At 39.2% G+C, this 16,696-nt stretch overlaps 2 protein-coding genes across 4 annotated transcripts; both read left to right on the top strand.

Annotated features, from left to right (window-relative positions):
- Nucleotides 1-980: 980 nt before the first annotated feature.
- On the top strand, nucleotides 981-3,870 carry LOC127369127 (probable G-protein coupled receptor 141). Its single transcript, XM_051410171.1, has 2 exons — nucleotides 981-1,338; nucleotides 1,982-3,870. The coding sequence occupies exon 2, from the start codon at nucleotides 1,982-1,984 to the stop codon at nucleotides 2,882-2,884; it is 903 nt and encodes a 300-aa protein (XP_051266131.1). The 5' UTR covers nucleotides 981-1,338; the 3' UTR covers nucleotides 2,885-3,870.
- A 202-nt stretch (nucleotides 3,871-4,072) lies between these two features.
- On the top strand, nucleotides 4,073-16,141 carry hnf4g (hepatocyte nuclear factor 4, gamma). 3 transcript variants are annotated; one of them, XM_051410168.1, is made up of 11 exons: nucleotides 4,073-4,295; nucleotides 9,020-9,185; nucleotides 9,445-9,539; nucleotides 10,314-10,420; nucleotides 10,545-10,694; nucleotides 11,069-11,156; nucleotides 11,628-11,780; nucleotides 12,510-12,559; nucleotides 12,810-12,996; nucleotides 14,143-14,262; nucleotides 14,800-16,141. In XM_051410168.1, exons 1-11 carry the CDS (start codon nucleotides 4,265-4,267, stop codon nucleotides 14,919-14,921), a joined length of 1,269 nt encoding a protein of 422 aa, XP_051266128.1. In that variant the 5' UTR covers nucleotides 4,073-4,264; the 3' UTR covers nucleotides 14,922-16,141. The 3 variants fall into 3 exon arrangements, with proteins under 3 accessions (XP_051266128.1, XP_051266127.1, XP_051266129.1); XM_051410167.1 differs by lacking the exon at nucleotides 4,073-4,295 and adding an exon at nucleotides 7,524-7,791; XM_051410169.1 differs by lacking the exon at nucleotides 4,073-4,295 and adding an exon at nucleotides 7,525-7,686.
- The last annotated feature ends 555 nt before the right edge of the window (nucleotides 16,142-16,696 follow it).

Raw genomic sequence — 16,696 nt, 5'->3', positions numbered from 1 at the left:
CTCATGTCAACATCACAGCTAGCATTACCACATCCTCTCTCACTTCTCTTTTGAATTAGCCAATACTTTGTCAAGATGGTCTTAAGTATAGAACTAACTATGGGCTGCCTACTTTTGTGGATCAGTATCTTGATGCAAGGTTTTAAGAGTAGAATTTAAGTAAGGTTGGCATCTGAAGTGTGTCTAGCAACTCAACATGAAACAGCAAAAATGAAATCTTCAGAATATTATTTATTTCTGTTTAACATAAATATAGTTTTTTTGTGGAAACTAAGTCAATATGTATTTGTCTCATTATTGTACTGTTGTGCAAAGGGCAAAGTAAGATTTCCATTGTATGGCATAAACCACTGTGTTTCTTCTGTGCATATGACATTAAACCTCTTGCATCTTGAATCTTGAAATGATAATTACTGTTTGTTAAACTGATTAAGATGTATGCTTGCAGGGAATACACACCAACTGAGGTTAGCTGAATGAGATCAAAACAACTCACATGACAAGAGATGGAAAAAATAGTTAAATTAACCTGGTTAAGATAAAAAAGTGAAACTTCTTAGTTGGATTTCAAACTAGAATGCAGAAGAAGTTGCAGTGCATCTGCATTCAATGTGAGTTGATGCTGTGATGATAATGTTCAACCTAAATATGACACTTATTCTGCTTGAACAGTAGCCCTATACCAAGAATCTGTTTCTGGAACACAGGCAGATTTGCTTCAAGATGCTGTTTAGTCCTCTGTTAATATAATAAACAAAAGCCTAAAGGTGTACTACAGGATTCATTCTGTATATGTGCACTCAAGCAAACTTCTCTTTAACTCCACTTTCCTCTCTTCCCCTAATCAACGGCTCAGTAAGACATCTACGGTATGTCCCGTACCTCAAATTCAAAATAAAAGGTTTGACGGAGAAGGAGGAAGCAACCAGCTCTGTGGTTGTGCTACCATGTGTGTGTAATAACCTCCTGTTTCTGACAGAGCACAAACAAACACACACACACACACACACACACACTAGCGACTTAAACAGTATGCAAAACTGGACGTGGTTTCTGACAAGACAACACACCCTGAAACAGTTCACTTACATAACCTTAACTCCGATATAAGGTTGGCACGCATTACACTTGAACACATATACAGCATATACGCACATGCGACCGGGCGCACACACACGCACACACACACACACACGCACATTGTTTTCTCAGACAGAGCTTTTCCTACGCGCGAACAGTTTTTTGCTGGATATAATGTAATGAGGATATACGCATCCTTTAATATCACATTGTCACCCACAAGAGCACTCGGCAGCCAGTTCCTCTCAGAACCAAAAGGTACGTAAATCTACTGGTAAACTCTGGTGTTGACTTGCTCATTTATAATGTAGTTTCAATTGCAGCTGTTGTTCTCTTGGTAACAATTAAGCTTAAACTGTGAGCAATAGCTTTACTTTCTAAACTTCATATTTAAATGTTGTAATGTTTCATTGTAGTTTTTTTTAGTTCTGTTTCCTGTTAAACCGATTATATGTAAATTTGTAACCACTTGGAGATATGCAAGACGTGTGCATGTCAGACTAAATGTTTAAACTGTAGTTAGTGTCTAGATCTGTAGACAAATATGAGAGACATAATGTCAGTAAATCAGTAAAAGTATGTAAATATAATGTGGGGTTGGGTCTTTTCCTTATTTCTGTTTCTGTTTTTAAAAAGTGATGTCAGTTTTAAATATATCACAAATTGAAAAAAAAGGGGCTTTACAGTCTGTACAACCTATGACAGCCTCTATGACCCCCCACCAAACAAAACCTCCCCCAAAACCGTTTAATAATGAAAGAAATTGAAAGAATAATACGCCCTTTTCTGATCTATCCCTCCATCACTATTTCTAATTCTTCAACTAACTCAGTCCATTTCTCCCCTGTTCTCTCTCTTGTATCTGATGTGCATTCCTTCCTCTCTGTCTTCTTTATTTAAGATGTCGGACATCAGCTCCTCCTCAACAAATACTGATACCGATAAGTACAACACAGTCCTCCTTTCCATCTACTCTGTGGTTCTGTTCAGCGGGACCATGAGCCTCAGCCTGATGATGCGCATCATGAAGTCCAGCTCAACATCCATCACTTCCATCGCTGTACTCAACCTCATCTTCACCCACTTCGTCTTCCTTCTCACCGTGCCCTTCAGGATCTACTATTATGCGACAAGTAACTGGAACCTGGGCTTCGGGTGGTGTAAAGTGGTCAGCAGCATGATCCACATCCACATGTACATGTCTTTTATCTTCTATGTAATCATCCTCATCACGCGCCTGATGATGTTCTACCACAAACCTGAGCAGGAGGCCTCCTTCCAGAGGATTCATGCATTCATTATCAGTGCTGTGGTGTGGATAGTTGTGCTTGTTGTGTTCCCTTGCATTATCTATTATTCCTACGGCAATACAATTAATAGCTTGGGCGAAAATAATAGCACAAACAATAGCATGACTAAATGCTTCCAGTTTGGCAAAAACATACAAGACAAGTCCATTGCTATAGTGTTTAACTACATCATAAGCACAGTGATCATAGTGGTGGCCATCGTGCTGACAGCCCTCCAAGCCAATGTCCTGAGGGTTTTATACAGGAAGCATCACCAGGGATGCACCTCTCAGCAAGACTTCGGGGCTCAGCTGAAGAGTCTGTGCTTTGCCCTCATCATGGTGATCTGCTTCATTCCCTACCACTTGTTCCGGCTGCATTACTTAGACCACATAGAAGACCTGCAGAGTACCAATGAGGTGTTCCTGAGTTTGACCACTTTTAACTGTTTGGACATGCTCACGTTCTTGGGGAGGAGAACTTGTTACATGTGCTTCCCCAGAAAGCCTATTTGAAAACTGTTAATATGATGAGTGTGAGGGGGTCAAGAGACTTAATTTGCTTCATTTTGTAACTTCATTTTACTGTTATTCATTGCCTTGTCAAAGTTTTTAATAAGAAAATTGCTTATGTGCATCTCCATAAAAATGGACAAAAGAACGTAACAAATATTCAAAATTAGCAATTATTAAAATCAATTTGACATAAAAACACCCCAAAAAAGGATTGTTGAAACATTATATATCGCAGGAGCTACAATACAATTTAAAAAGAAAGAGTGTGATGGGTCAGCCATATTTTTCTGTTCCTTGTGTTTTAAGCATGTAAAGAGGGTTAAGAATGAAGGCATCAGTTATCTATCAAAGATGCTATAAGAACAATCATGTCCTACTGTCTCCTCTCATGCACAGTATAGTTGCATTACCATCAACTGTGTAGATGTGAATGTTTGCTTCTACAGTCACACAGAATGTTTTTGACTTGGACAAAAAAATTAAGCATCCAATGTTTTTTGATGGTGGCTGTAGTGGTGGTGTTGGGCGGATGTACTATGCTTTGCTTAGTTATTTGTACCTCTGTTGCGTCATCTCCATTTTTTTTTATGTGAACGTGTTACTTTTAAGAACTGAACCTTGGATGTTAGAGTTATGTGGTATGTGTCTTAAGGAGCAGGCTACTGATGCACCCCTTAAATTGTGTTGCTACTGACAGAATCTGACAGGAGTGGAAAGTCCTTTGCTTTTGACTGAAAATGAATGAACTCTTGCCACCTGCTGGTCTTTCTATATACTACAGGCTTCAAGCTTAAAATTTGTAAAGCTAGATTATGCCATTGATTGTTAGGTTCTCTCATTTTTCATTCCCGATGTGACTTCATGTGAACGACATGTGAGTGTAAATAAACATATTTCACTATATTTGCTAACACTTAAACCCTGTGTACATAGCTGTAGTGTTCACCTCCACGGCTGAGAAGAGAAATAAATGTCTAAAATCGTTACTTTTTCACCATTATTTTGTGAAACATTACCTCAAACCTCCTGGATCTCTTACCTTCTGCCCTCAGAGGTGGTGTTAGAGGCCCTGCCTGACATACACACTTGCACACAAACACACACACCTGGTGATCCTTTTCCTTTTGGTTTTTATGGCGCTGGGTTACTGTTTAACATCCCCACCCTACTTTTAGTTTGTTTAGTAAATCGATCTAATGACAGGGCTATGGTGGCGCCATCCAATGTGTCGCTCCATGAATTATAGGCTGCTCAGCTCTCCAACCTTCCCTTTTAATGTTGTCGAACACCTTTAGCATTTTCCCATTCTTAGTGTCACTTAGACTAATGTTTCACTGAGCTGGCTGCTCACTACCGGAGTACAACAGTGCACCTGGATAAATGCACATCCTAGACGGAAACAGAAACACAGGTAAGTCCAACTCTTGTAAAGTATATTGTCCCTGAAATGCAAACTATCCACATTGCCTGTGAGAATTATAATGTATGCTTTTGTGGAGGTAGTAATGCTTACCTTTAGCAGTTTCTCAAGGAAGTGTGATAACATGTTCTGCTAAATCACGTGATTTTGTATTTTTGTGGTAATATGGCGCCAATCCTCATTTACACACACTTCAATTGCTGCTGTATGTCCTGTTACCAGAGCTGCTGTACTTTTGAATTGTAGAATATGCATATGCAGTATGTGGCTGTCCAAGCCTGCTAGAATATCTGTTTCATTTTGTCCAGTATATTTAATGACAGTGTTCTCACTTCTCTATCTGCAGACAGCGTTTTGTGAAAACAGATAAGATAGACTCACTTTGTCACGAATGCTGTGCAGTAAAGATCATGTGATAACCTGTTTCATCTGTACAAGTACGTAATCTGTAGCAAGAGCATATTGCAAAGCCGGAAGATGGTAATACAGTCACATTGTGCTTTTCTCCTCTTAAAGTGATTGTATTTAGCTGCAGTTGGAAACTGACATCCCCCAGGTATCTAATTATTTGACAAAAACTCAAGCCAAACCACAGGGTGGATACAATGATAAGTAAACCTACTTCTGTAGAGGTTGCAATGGAGAAGAGTTGTCAGATTAGTTGTTGATTTTTGAGGCTGCTGTGTGTGTTGTTGTATTGGACTGCCCTAAATTCTGCAGGTGTTTGGGTTCAGCCTGTATAAACTGAATATTATTGACCAAACCAGCCTTCAGACTTTTCACTTGGTGGTGATATTAACAGGAAGAACAGAAGAGTGTGACACTCATTTAACACCCTCAGGGACCTTAGGTTCACAAGAAAGATGTTGTGACATTTTGTGAAATGAACAAACATGTCACTGAAGTGTTGTTGACTAGTTACATTATCACAAATCCAGTTTCAAAGCATAACATGGCATGAATAAAAAGCAAATATTCAGTTTTCTTTCTTCCTTCAGAAGAGTTTTAAGAGTGAATAATATATAACTGAACTTTTTTTGTCTTTTTTGTTTTATTATTTCCCAGGTATCAGGAAGTAGTGGTTTACTAGAGTCAGTTGGCTGGCTGATCATCGTCTGCGACTATTAAAACCTCTAAGCTAAACAGAGGCGACAGTATTATGGCCAGTTCACACAGAGATGGCCTCTTTGCACTGGGTTTTATGGCGTCAAAGAGCTTTTGGTTGCTGGGTGGATGCAAGGTTTCTGAGTTACGTCCTGCTTGGTTTTCAGCTGAAGAAGTCATACTGGCTTTTATTACATTAAGTATTTCAATGAATGTGTAATTCATATGTTTTTATCTAGTATTTTATTTTCAGTTTGCACCAAAGCATAGCTGAATAATGTTTCAACGATTAAGGCATCATTACACTAATAAATACTTGAATTCCTAGGCTTGTTGTCCTTGCACTTAACAGTCAAGGGTGAGGGTAAAGAGAGCCTTGAATAAAATAATTTCCAATCTTCAATGAATACTGGATTTTATCTGTGTGTAAAGCGCGACGAGTCTTGTTTTCTGTGTGTATGCTTAAGCTATTTCTACAACACGAAAGCCTCTTGGATAACTACCCACTTATTTGCAGTATATTTGCAGAATGTAAGAATAGGAGGAGTAAAGTGTACACTCATTCAGTCAGTCCTTTTGTGTGTTTGGTGATTGTGAATGTGATTGTAAAGAGTAAATTCTTCCTCACTCCCCACAAACCTGATGAGTCAGGAGGCCTGACCTCACCCCCTGGTTAAAATGTAATCTCTGTCTCTCTGTCTCTCTCTCTCTCTCTCTCTCTCTCTCTCGCTCTCTCCCAGAGACAGGGGTCTCTGTCTCTCAACCCCTGCATTTCAGCCATTAATTAATATGTCTGTTATTACCCTGTGACCGGATACTAATTGCTCCTTCTCTTCATGCCCAATAAACAATCTGTGATAATGTGCATTCTGATGTACTGTGCCTATACTGACAATATATTACACCTTTAGTGGCTCATATGTACTGTAGGTGCTTTTCTGACCTCTCATAGGGCATCAAATCTCCTATAATGCAGCCTCTTATCATTTACAGCCTTGCCTAACACAATGCCCCACACTGATTACCTTTAAGCTACACAAAGATTTAGTGCAATGAAATCCTCAATGAGAAATGGGTGGGTTGGGACATTATAACTGGTTTATGGTAGTTAATCAGAGTGTGTTTACCACATTCCTGCCCTGAAAGAGGAGACAACTTGCTGACAACTGTCTAACTTGTATTTTTTATTTTTACTTTTGATGTCCCCTGCCTCTCCTGACATGCATTACTCAGGAAATTTGCATTGTGTTTTTCTCCTCTGATGCACTACAATAAGAGAGCTAAGTGTGCTAAGTGTGAGAACTGTAAAAACGTGTTAATGCTGCTACTCAGGCAGTTTCCTGTCTCCCCCTACTTATACACAGCAGACCGGCTCATCAGGGTGTGTCAAGTGTATCACCATGTCTAAAAATCTCGGTTTTACAATCAAACTCACAACAAATGATTTCCGAATCACGCCCTGGGCAGTTTAAATATTCCATTAATAAACCGAAAATACAAGTAAAAACAGTGAAGTTTCAACGGCAGTGGGGTCAGTGAGGTTAATGTAATTTGAGATATTTACAGGACTGTATATTGTCAGTTAATTTATAAATGCGTAGAATACGTTTTATCAACAGAGGGTTGGATGTAAACTTAAGGAGTGTGTATGTAGAAGAGTTAATAGAAGTTATCTGTATTTTCCACTTCACTTTGTGTCTTTATAGATTATATCTGCTGAGGTGGTTGTGCTTTTACTCCACTATTGATTAGATAAGGAAGCCTGGGAAGGACATACATACACACACACCCACACACACATTCATAAATGTATGTGCCTGTAAGAAAAAAACAAACCTTGTTGTGCATGCAGATATACACACAGAAGCTCACCAGCATGCACATAAAGCGAATGTTGTCCTCGAAAATCTGAGGAAATCTGTCTCTTGGTTAAAAAGAAGAGGTAGGGGAAAAAGAGGCAGAGGGGGAGAAGGGAAATATCTCCTTCACCACTATCTATCCATCCCTGTGATAAGTGCGAAGGAGAAGGACAGATAAGTAATGTGCAATAAGGTGAGAAGTTTCACCACAGCTCCTCCCCTCTCCTTGTTCCTGGCCCAATCAGATGAGATTATAAATCATTTATGCCAGGGATCTCCCTTGTCATGTCTGTAAGAATTAGATGAAGTAGAGACCAGCAGATAGGGAAAAACAGAAAGAGTAAACTGGGAGGAAAAGAGAAGAACGTGTGAGGAGGGCCGAGTTGAAACAGGAATGAAGTGTCCTCCTGCTCCTCAGAGTAAGTCTCTGTTAGACATGGAAGTAGCCAACTATTGTGAAGGCCTGGATCCCTCATACAGCACATTGGGCTTTGAGAATGCAGAGGTACTCTATGGAGGAGGAGGTAAGTGCGTGTGGATGTAGCCACTTACACACACATGCAAACACACAGAGAGAGAAACCCATGTATAAACAAATAAGGGATGCACATACAAATATTAATTGAAGCACAAAACATGGGTTTTTCAGTATGCAAGACAAGATAAAACAGATACATATACACACTCCATCTCTCTACAAGCACTGATAAATACATGGACTGATAAGCAGCCTAATCACACCTTTAAAAAAAACATGCACAATGGCTTAATATGAACAGAGAAATGAGAGCAGCCTTGTACTGTGTATCTGATAAATCTGTAGCCTTGTGAGTAACATGATCTGCATCTGTTAATATTGGTTTGCAATAGGTCATCTACCACAGCACTTGGTGAGGGGTGTGTTAGTCTGTAAGGCTAGAAATATACTGATGAAGTGAAGTGAGACTAGCTGTAGGCAAATGAGTTGCTATTTGAAGAAGAGGAAATTGGGTTACTTTATACATAGCATGCACTGTATGCGTAAATGAAGTGGTGGGGAAACTCATGACATTTTAATGTTGGCCAATGGTGCATGTATCCACTTGTCTATAAACACTGATTGTGGGGAAATGAGTGCTACTTGCCTGTTGCTTGCATATCGATATGTACGTGGAGATCTGTGGATGTGAAGGAAAGAAAAAGGGTGGGTCGGGGTTGTAAAAACATGAAATCAGAATGTTAATAAAAGTGTTTAGGCAAGAATTGCAGGTATGTGTCGTAAAGACCTTTTTTTATTGAAGAGCAAGCACGCAGCTCAGTGATACACTGACGTCACCTCAGCATGTGGAAAGAGAGTTAGTCGAACATTGACTCATCTTGCCTTGGAGATGCCTGGTGTGGGACTGAAAGAGAGGGGGCTTTGACTGGACAATAAATATGCATATGATGATGATGATGATGATTGTGGTTTTGATCAACAATGCTGCTGCTGCTGCTGCTGCTGCTGATTATGATATAATGTTGATGACAAAGAGGAGATAAAAATAAAGATTTCAGCAGTAATGTTTAAATAACTAGTGGTTGAAGTGCCATCTATTCTTTTGCCTTATTTATGTTTTGACTTTGCCACACTATTTTGTGTGGTTTAATGTGTCTGGATTGCATTTGTGTCTATGCCAATGTAAGTAATACACAGATGCATAAGCTTGTATCTGTGCACTCATGTGCATATGCATGCATATTTACCTGTGTGAGTGCTGTTGTGTGTTTCAGACAACATGCCAACCGAGTCGAGCCTGCCCGGTCCAGACGGGGTCAGCAGTAACTGTGCCATCTGTGGAGACAAAGCCACAGGGAAACACTATGGAGCCTCCAGCTGTGACGGCTGTAAAGGCTTCTTCAGACGCTCCATACGCAAGAGCCATGTCTACACCTGCAGGTACAGATAGAACATACTGTGTGAGCACACATAAAAGCACAGCACCCTTACAATTATTCCACACTCACATTATGTATAACACAACCAGTATAAACATGCATGAGTGTGCACATTTTATGATCATGTGCAGATATCTAAATAGAGCTCTTAAAGTTTTGATCGTGTGTTGGCAATTCACATTAACTTATGTTTTGTTGCAGTACACTGTGTCGTCACATCACGCTCTGTAAAGCTTATATCATTGTATGTTTGTATGCAGGTTCAGCAGACAGTGCATTGTGGATAAAGATAAGAGGAACCAGTGTCGTTTCTGCAGACTTAACAAATGCTTCAGGGCTGGCATGAAAAAAGAAGGTAATGAAACCTCCCTTCTACCCCCTGGACATGAGAGAAAACAGAGAGCACTAAATAGTTAATGTTTTCTTCCATTTTGAAACTCAACTAAAAGAGAGTCTTTTGGTGGATTTTGTACAGACAACCTGATTTTCACTGCATATCATCAGTAGTGTATGTACACATGTTTTATGTTTCATTGTTCCCACAGAGACAAGGTATAGACTTAAAACTAGTAGCACTGAAGGAAAGGAAAGACTGTCCTCAGAGAATCTGAAAGCTGCTTCAAGATGGTTGAAATTGGCTCAGCCATAAAATAAGTGATTACTTAGTGTGTGTGTGTGTGTGTGAGTGTGTGTGTGTGTGTGTGTGTGTGTGTGTGTGTGTGTGTGTGTGTGTGTGTGTGTGTGTTGTATTTATGAGGGGTATAACCTTGGCACAAAGTTTTATGACACCTAATCATGTGTTATTCAAACATGTTGTCCTGGATTGCAACTGGTTAACGTTTGACTCCTCTTGCTGATGCCAGCCTGTATGGCTATTTTCCTAAATATTAACTGCCCTAGTGTCTGCTGTCATTGTTTGCATTCAGGGTTTCTTTTCTACCCCAACCCTCAACACTTGTGACAACCAACACATTCTTGAAAACTATAAACCAGGAAAGAATAGACATATTCCCATTTGAAAGTTATTGGAGTTTTAGTAAATTAAAGGAAGTGCTATATCTTCCCTGTTCTTTATTGCTCTTTCCATTTTGCACACACACAGTAACTTGACCTGTCTGTTATACTTTAGCGGTACAGAACGAGAGAGATCGGATCAGCTCCCGAAGAAATATCCCTGACTCCCAAGACTTGCCACCTATCACTATTTTGGCTCAAGCAGAATCATTGTCCCAACAGGTGACAATTTTCCATGTGAATTTCCTATTTCCTACTGATGTATGGTTGTATGTACCTGATATGAGCTGATAACAAAGGCACAAGATTTTAACCCAGTAAACTCTTATTTTCGGTTTCCCTCCAGATCACTGTTCCACTTGGAATAGCAGACATATCAGAGCAGAAGTCAGCTACTACTGGGGATGTCTGTGATTCTATGAGACAACAGTTATTGGTGTTGGTGGAATGGGCCAAATATATTCCTGCCTTTGGAGAACTGCCACTGGATGACCAGGTAACAGGGCTGTGATGCTTGATGGGTAATCTGTAATTATTCTAAGGCTGTCATTCTGATGCAAATTCGTATATCATGTTTGATAGAAGATTTTAAAATGCTGTCTTTATTGGTTGTGTTTAGCTTGTGTGAGTGTGCTGCTGCTCTAAAAAGGCCTTATTCTGTCAAAGCACTTTCACTTTGGATAGAATAAAGATCCTCTTTAATCAGCAAAATGCACTTGCAGGTGAGAGAAGATTTGGAGCAGTGATTAAAGTGTTACTACAGTGTGGCTCTTGTGTGATGTATGTAAGGGCAAAAGGTGATGCATTGTTGCATTGTTTGTGTTCTTTGTTTAACTCTGTCTCTCACTGTGTGTGTGTGTTTGTCTCCAGGTGAGCTTGCTCAGGGCTCATGCAGGTGAACACCTCTTGCTCGGGGTTGCCAAAAGGTCAATGTCATTCAAGGACTTCCTGCTTTTAGGTACAAACTGACCACTAGAACGGCATCTTATTCATATGTGGTGTAATAATGTGGTTCAGCACTGAAGTGTGAAGACTGATCAAATGTTGTGTTAGCTGAGAATGATTAACTAAAGCTTTCTGTTTCTTTGTGACTTCAAAAGTGTCCCTTGTAAACAGCATTACTCATTAGTAGGGATTGTATCAACATCATACTGTATGCAGATCTGTCAACTGCATACACCAAAGCACACACACACATATTTTGCATTTCTATACTTCAGGGCATTCCACACACACCTACGCCATAACCTTGAAGGTAAACCTTAAATAGGCCTGACAAAACTCTACAATCCAACTTATCTTTCTCTCAAGGTTAAAAGTATAAAGTATTCCCTCTACCCTTCACCAGCACTCCATCCCATACATACACAGCCACTCCCTGTCAATTTGTCTCAACGAAACCACTGACCAAAACTCTCTCTGTCTGCAGGTAATGGCTGTGTGATCCACAGGAACAGTCCTGAACCTGAGATCTGTCGGGTAGCTAACCGAGTGCTGGACGAGCTGGTCCAGCCCTTCCAGGATATTCAAATAGACGACAATGAGTATGCAGCACTCAAGGCCATTGTCTTCTTTGATCCAGGTAATAAAAAAGCAATGTTTGGTACTTTTAGCCATCAGAAGTTTTTTCACCAACTATTCTCTCAATATGTAATTGAATGTATTTATATGTATAATGTATTCATAGAGAACCAGATCGATACTGATGAAGGTTACAGAAACTACCTGAGCAAGATGAGAATAAGATTGTGGAAATTGTCATTAGTAATAACCTTGGCACCGTCAATCATGTGTTACAATGTGCTGACTGGGGTTGCTATTGTGTAATCGAGGATCATAAAAGCTAAATAAATAAATACATTGTACAAGTAGGTAATGTATTAACAATTCAAGAAAAAAAAGAGAGCATTAAAGCCAGAAAAACAGATTGGAAAAGACTGAAAATACATTTTGCCGTTTCTGTCCAGATCCCTCTTTTCCCAACCAATCCCATCCATCTGGTTACATTTCCCCTCAAAGTTAGGTCCCAATCCCTCCATTGCTTTTTTATGTCTCCTTGGCCTAGTGTGACCACAATCCCTGCCCCCATCTTGTGTTACCTGCCCCCCTTTTCTCTCCCCTTCACTAAATCCCCTCATTTTGCCTTCATGCCCCAGTTTGACCATAATCATTCCATCAATTCCACTCATATCCTCAATTCCATCCCTGATCTTTCTGTTTTTTTTCCTCACCCTCCTGTCCTTCAATCCCTTTCTCCACCCCTCCCCCTTACTCCATCCACCCCTTCCACGCTTTGCTTCCCACTCTGCAGATGCAAAGTCTTTGCGGGACCCATCAAAGATCAAAACCATGCGTCTGCAGGTAGGTCAAGCATTTGACTTTGTAGCTTATAGCAGAGTCTTTTCTCTATTATAGTTTATTTCCAATAAACAGTGTTAAGGACGAGCATCTAAGGCTTGATTTTTTTTTTCAAAACAGCCTTATTAGCACTGTGTATTATACATGACATTTTATTTAGCATTTTCAAACATTTGTACAAAATATCTGTTAACTTACAAGGATAATCGCAGTTTGCTTACACTGATGGAGTCTTGGCCTCGTGTGTGTGCAGGTCCAGATGAGTCTGGAAGACTACATTAATGACCGTCAGTACGACTCCAGGGGTCGTTTTGGAGAGCTGTTACTTCTGCTGCCCACCCTGCAGAGCATCACCTGGCAGATGATCGAACAGCTTCAGTTCATTAAGCTCTGTGGCCTCGCCAAGATAGACAACCTGCTGCAGGAGATGCTGCTGGGAGGTGAGACGGAGCCTGTGTCTGTGCTTGTAAACCTGACGACAGAAAAATAGGGTGACCTTCAGCAAGACCACCAAATGCTCCAGTGGAGCTCCTGTATGAAGCAATGTAAAACAACAAAACATCAGCAAAGTTTTCCTGGAGATGAACAATTGGTAAAAAAGTTAGGGATTTTGCAGAAAGATGCTATAACTCCATATATATATTAGGCAAAGCCAAAATAGACAACTTGCTACATGAGATGCCGCCAAGTGCAAACAAATCTAAATGCGTATAAATAAGGAAGTCCGTAGTTAAAGGTAGAATGCATAAAACATATTCTAAGCAGGGCCATGACAGACAACTCAAGCACAAAATGAGGCATGGAAATAAGTCATCCCCAAAAATGTCTTCCAACTCCTGAATATGACAACCTGACTTAGAAGTACTGTGTACAGAAAGAGCAGTGTGTTTTATTTTTCAGCATCCTGTAGGAATGTGGAACTAACAAAAGAACTGCTTTTCAAATATTGGTGACATGATATTATATTTAGTAATGTGAATGTGCAACTTTTAAGATACAGTATGGGCTACTTAACAGTTTGAAACCAAAAAACAAGCTAACAAAACCGTTGTTGTAACAGTTAAGAAAATTAAATTACACGATGTCTCTCTACATACAAAGAAATTAAGGGTTATTTGCATTTTTGACACATTAGATTGTGAGTCAAGTTATGAAGGCTTGACTCAATTACTATAAAACATGCTCACATATAAATACACTTTTGAAGGCACGGACTGAAAAACAAATCTGCATACATTTGTAAAACTCGACTCACTCAATTAATTAAAATCTCCAAAACAGAGATTTATTCGAGCACTATTGAAAAAACTTATGCAAAGTGAACTACCCATTCCTTTTTTTGGTCTAATGAGGGCTTGTTAGGTGAAATGCCACCATGGGCGAAACGAAATCTGTGTTTTGGAGGATTTCATTAAGTGTGTGAGCCCTTAAATGTCACCTGATTAAATAACATATTTCTAGTTGAGATGCAGAAAAACATCTGCTGTAACTGTATAACAACAACTTGCTGTCAGTTGGTTACAACTCCGGCACTAGTGCATAGTTAATGAGTTAATGGTTAATGAGCTGCTGTGTTATGTGTTCAGGCCTTACATCAGAGCCCACACACCTGCACCACCCAGCGCACACCCAGCTGGCCCAGGACCCTCTGACTGGACACACACTGGTCATCAGCACCATGCCTGTCACTCACACTCCGCTGATAGGTAAGAGCCATATGCTCTCGACAACTGTGAGACATAAATACGTATAAACACACGAACCCCTCTCAGAAACCCTCTGACACACACACACACACACACAAACACACACACACACACACACATACACATACACACAAATACACACAAATATCAAATTGAAGTAGATGCACAATTTGTACTGTGTGCCAGATGTGTTTCCATTAACTTTGCTGAAACTAATAAATAAGCATCCTGAATATGAATAGAATCCATTAAAGTATAACATTTTCAAGAATTGATGAGCATGGACCATATTGTATGCTTTCATTTAAAAATAAAAAATGCATTTGGCAATATTACACCACCTAATGGCCACAGAACATTTATGGGAACTGTATCTATAAAGCAGCAGCTGTAGATGTAACATTTCCTGTGGACCACTGTGGATACATTTTAAAGACCACATCTATATATAACATTGAATATAACTTTTTTCCACACAAAACATTTTAATTTGCAGAAGGAAAAAAGTAAAATGTCCCTCTCCCTGTCTTCCCGCAGCCTCTCCAGACACTCCCATCCCATCGCCCCCTCAAGGTCCTGCCCCAGAGAAGTACAAACACTTTCCCCAGCCGCTTTGTCCTCCAGCCAGTCCCTCGCCTTCCGCACAGAACGATTCCTGACTTCTCCCTGCACTCTGTCAAAGGAGCTGGCACAGGATCAGTTTCCTTGTCCCCTAAATATCATCCCAGTCATGTTATAAAAATTATGAAAGCGAACCCTGTTCAGTGTCTGTGGTTAGACTTCACCCTGCTTCTTCCCCTTGTGACTCCCGGTGGGGTTGCAATAACTAAAATATAATTAAAGCTGCTATGTGCAGCACTTTTGAACTCCAGTATGTAACTTCAAATTCAGTGAACTAATGACACAGCAAACTAGGACTTAACAAAACATGCTGTGCATTTTTGTGGTCAGCTAAAACAAATATACTGGTTTTCAACTCAGGCACTAGCTCGGAGACATGATGCCAATTCAAATGTAAAACAAGATATTAGTCTTTTATTTTTTTGTAAAATAATATTAAACCTTTGTATTGTTTTGAATTATCCATTTCATTGACTAATCTCTTGCTTGAATGAGCATACTATGCACAAAATGCCCTCCGTCCTTATGTACAGTCTATCACATATCAAATGGTGAGTTCTGTGTGTGCAAATGTACAAAATACCACCTAATCATAACTTGCAGAGTTGACAGTATGAATTGGAAAAACTCATGGCTTGTCAACAAATTACAGGCTTGTCAACAAATTACAGCTGTAGAAATAAAATGTGTAATTTGTTCATAAAGTAAGCATCATCACACCTGTAAACTGACCTGAGATTAGTTATTGTGTTCTAAAGAACTTCAGAAATATTGTTGCGGATTTTCAGGATTTAGATTTTTTTACTTGAGGGTCAAGTGTGTAACATTTAGGAGGATCTATTATGTTTTCATTCCCATTTGTTAAATTAGCTGCAATCTGCGACTTCACCACTAGATGTCACTAAATCCTACATAGTGGTCCTTAATATACATGTATTCAGCATGTAAAACATAATGTAATGGGGTACAATAGTTTGTGACCAAGATCAACATGATAATAATAATACTATTTAAATATATCTTGTAAATGTATCATGTTAAATGCAAAAAGGAATGTGGATAAATTGTAATATTTTAATAACTTACTGGGTACAGTTAGTTAGATGACAGCTAATATTTGGATCATCATTTTTAAATTGTTTTGCTTTATCCAACTTCTAAAATCAACTGTGTATTTTTTATTTTGGTTTGTGTTGATATTGTGTACATTTCCAAATTTTTTAACAGTGATACTGATTAAAATACTGTTCTGAATATATTTGGAGAATTTTATTTGGAATTATTTGATTGTGGATTAATTAAAAATGCATAACAAACATACAGTGAGCAACTCACAAAAGTCACAGTGTGGTATAGCGCACTACCACCCTCTTGCTGTCTTGAGAGGAAATGCAACAAAGTACCAAATGTAAATGAACTACTTATTGTACTATATGATGTATATGTATCAGTACATTGTGTGAAATAAGTAGCCATTTATTCATTCATTCATTTTTTAAAGAGAAAGGTGTGAGATGGAAAAAGAGAAATTTCTTTCCAATCAAACATTTATCTGTGGCCACAACAAATCATTTCAGTGCATATTGCTAGAAAAATGGAAATTGACATTTTTTTCATATTTGATCCTGAAAAGAAAACAATATGGACAGACAGATGATGATAAATTGACAGAATGTATTTCAATATGGTTCCCCCACATACAAGAGTATGGTTTGTCCATTACTTCCTTCATGAAAGTCATCATGCTCCCCCACTGTTCCATACAGTTTGTATCCAAAGCTTTATTGGCAAGCTATTGGGATTGAACTGCCGG

This window comes from Dicentrarchus labrax, unplaced genomic scaffold, assembly GCF_905237075.1.
Source record: "Dicentrarchus labrax unplaced genomic scaffold, dlabrax2021, whole genome shotgun sequence".
NCBI lineage: Eukaryota > Metazoa > Chordata > Actinopteri > Moronidae > Dicentrarchus > Dicentrarchus labrax.
This window is presented reverse-complemented; position numbering and strand designations above follow the sequence as displayed.